Source organism: Xenia sp. Carnegie-2017, unplaced genomic scaffold (assembly GCF_021976095.1).
Source record: "Xenia sp. Carnegie-2017 unplaced genomic scaffold, XeniaSp_v1 HiC_scaffold_13, whole genome shotgun sequence".
Lineage (NCBI taxonomy): Eukaryota > Metazoa > Cnidaria > Anthozoa > Malacalcyonacea > Xeniidae > Xenia > Xenia sp. Carnegie-2017.
Window position 1 is genome coordinate 4,095,996 of NW_025813436.1, and position 2,855 is coordinate 4,098,850.

Consider the following 2,855-nt stretch of genomic DNA (forward strand, 5'->3'; position numbering starts at 1 on the left):
AGCGTAGAATATTTAAAGCCTGAGTTTCGTACCGCCGTGTATCTTGTCGGTGTTGCTGGTCTACGGTCATCGTTGTTAGTCATCGAACGTTTATAGACGGAGAAGAAATGATAGAAGTAACTGATTCGACGCTCTTTTTTGTTTTTCTCTTCTTCATCTTGGCTGTAGGGCAAAGTAAAGCGGAAAATGGATATGTTGTAGCCAATGTGACAAACATCACTTGTATACAAGGATCGACGATAATCAAGCAATATAATATCAGTGAATGTGGGGATGTCCTGAACTACAAAACTCCCGATTACAGCACAATTCCATTTTCAGATACAAACATAACACAAGTTACTTCTAATCTCAAACAGTCGTTGAAATCATTTACTATGATTCCATCGGCAAATGCGACCTGCAAAACAGCAAGCATCAAGTACCAATGCCAGAACGCCTTCCGATATCGTTGCATGGGAGAATCTGCAGTAGTAGATACGGATAACCTTAGAGCATCCTGTAACGATGCCAAAACAAGTTGTTCTGCATTAAGATCAATTTATGAAAAATATTTCGATATTTTATTTAACTGCTTATCTATTACTTCTCAAACAATCCCTCTGAAGCAACATTGCGTCTCCTTTCCAAAGCTAGAAAACGAGCCCTATTCATGCGACAGTAATTTTCAGGTAAAATATATGACGTATTTTTACTACGCATACACATGCACTCCATCGTAGGCGGTTCTTAAATGATTCAATCTATAAGAGTAATTAATATTTTTACATGTGTTAGCCCTGTAATCCTGTGTGTTACAAAGGTGATTTTTGGAAAATATGTCGCATCAATATATCCATGCAGTCATGGCACTTAAATAAATAAAATTTTTGTAAATATTTCATGCTAGTAAAATCACTGACGCACTGTCACACTCAATCTCGTTTCATTTTGTCCCAGATCCTCGTGGCAGGAGGAAGGAATAAAAGCACCATCAGTGCAAAGATCGTCCAAGAACAGCAGTATCTGAAGAAAGCCAACTTAAGCGACAAGGAATGCGAGAAAAACGTTGGAGAAGTTATATGTAAGATGACACCTGCGTGCTCTAAAGACAATACCAAAGTTATTGCCTTCCTAAGAAAACAGAAATGCCTTGAAATGGTCTCATGGTAAGTTAATGACAACCTAACTAACGCACTTTCTGCATATTTTTGGTCGGGGATGCATAAGGGTTTAGAAGTGGAGGGTCAAGATCAAAATGTCGAATACAATGATATCTGTACACATAAAGGCAATGATTTCTATGAAATAAAAATCAAAAAACATAAAAATACCCATTGGGCCAACTATTGTAGGAGTAAAATCTTGACTTTGCTTCGCCCCTCAGTGCAGCTATCATATTCTTTTGATAAGATATTTTCCAAAATGCTCCCATATGCTATAAAAACATTATTATTTCTTGAAATGCCCTTCCCAGGAGACTTGAGCGCTAATTTGCTGCATGAAAATTAAATTATGGCTATAGTTTTCATCGTGAACTTGTATTGTTTACACTAGCTTTGTAGAATTGTTGACCTGTTGGCTTTTTTCGTAAAAGACGTATACAGCTTTCGACTTGTGTTTATATAATAACAAGATTATGGGTGTCAAGAAAAAACACATCTCGTTAATTATGAAATGCAATAAGTGAATTGTATTAACAGCGACAGAAATGGTTTTGTCGTCTAATTAATAAACAAAAGTTGCACGCAAGCTGATCAAAAGCTTATTAAGATGTGTCAAACGTGTTTTAATTACTGTTTTGACCTGTTTAGTGTAAATACCACGAAAAATGAAACTCTGATAAAATGGGCCAGCGAATTGTGCAATGATTTCGCCAGCGATACAGACAAACCATACCCTCTTGACAAAGTGTACACTAAAAATGACGTCAGTAGTACAGAAAAACCTGATAATGGAGTCAACAAAAACGTTCTGACGTGGAACGCTTTCTTCCTTATTGCTTTCGTAGCGTCGAAATTGAGCATCTAACCGAAGCTTTGCAAGTTCATGCTTCAATATTATCGACTCTATTTGATCGTTAGTTGTGACGAACATGTTCAACGTAAATTTAAAATGCACGATTTAGATATTTACTTAATTTCTTATTTAGGACAATTTGCTATATTATTATTTGCAAATTGTAAATCTTTATTAAAATCCTATGACGGGTGTAACAATTTTTAATTCAAATATAAATTATAATTAATATTTGGTAATTGTATAAAATAGTGAGTTACGGCTTTGATCATTCGCGTTTCTGAATTGTTTGTCTGTCGACTAGCATAGTGTTATTGGTCTGATCGCCAGATTGCCAACGCTGGCACTTGGAATACGTTCATGTTTCACCTGAGCCATCTGGCATTGGATGACGCAAGGCAAGGCAAGGCAAGGCATTGGTCTGGGATGCCGGCAAAATCGTTCATTTCAATTTTAACATATATAGTGAATATTGAATCATCAGACAACACGCTAAAACTTGGAAAACAACACCATACTATTTGTAAAACAAACTCTTGAAAGGTCAAAGGTCAAAACGAAAACTTTTAATTTGACAAGTATCGTACGTCATGCACACTGTATGGTAATGGCAACTCAAATTTAAATGCAAACTTTCAACAAATTATACATTTTTCCCAAAATTTGGTTTGATTTTTTAATTATCGTAATGCAGGTGTCGTTCATCAATACATTTATAAAATAAAAACAATAAAATACGTGCATTGATTTGTCTAGAGCCATATTTGCATAAGCCAGTGCAAAACAGATATGAGCTCAAATCAATCAAAACAATCAATCCGTCAAAGAGTACATGCAAATCGATCATGAATACATTT

The 2,855-nt window shown here is 35.6% G+C and overlaps 1 protein-coding gene across 1 annotated transcript; it reads left to right on the forward strand.

The window, feature by feature from the left end:
- On the forward strand, positions 1-2,269 carry LOC124457053. The gene is made up of 3 exons (XM_047007348.1): positions 1-671; positions 940-1,148; positions 1,794-2,269. The coding sequence occupies exons 1-3, from the start codon at positions 108-110 to the stop codon at positions 2,008-2,010; spliced, it is 990 nt and encodes a 329-aa protein (XP_046863304.1). The 5' UTR covers positions 1-107; the 3' UTR covers positions 2,011-2,269.
- Positions 2,270-2,855: the final 586 nt, after the last annotated feature.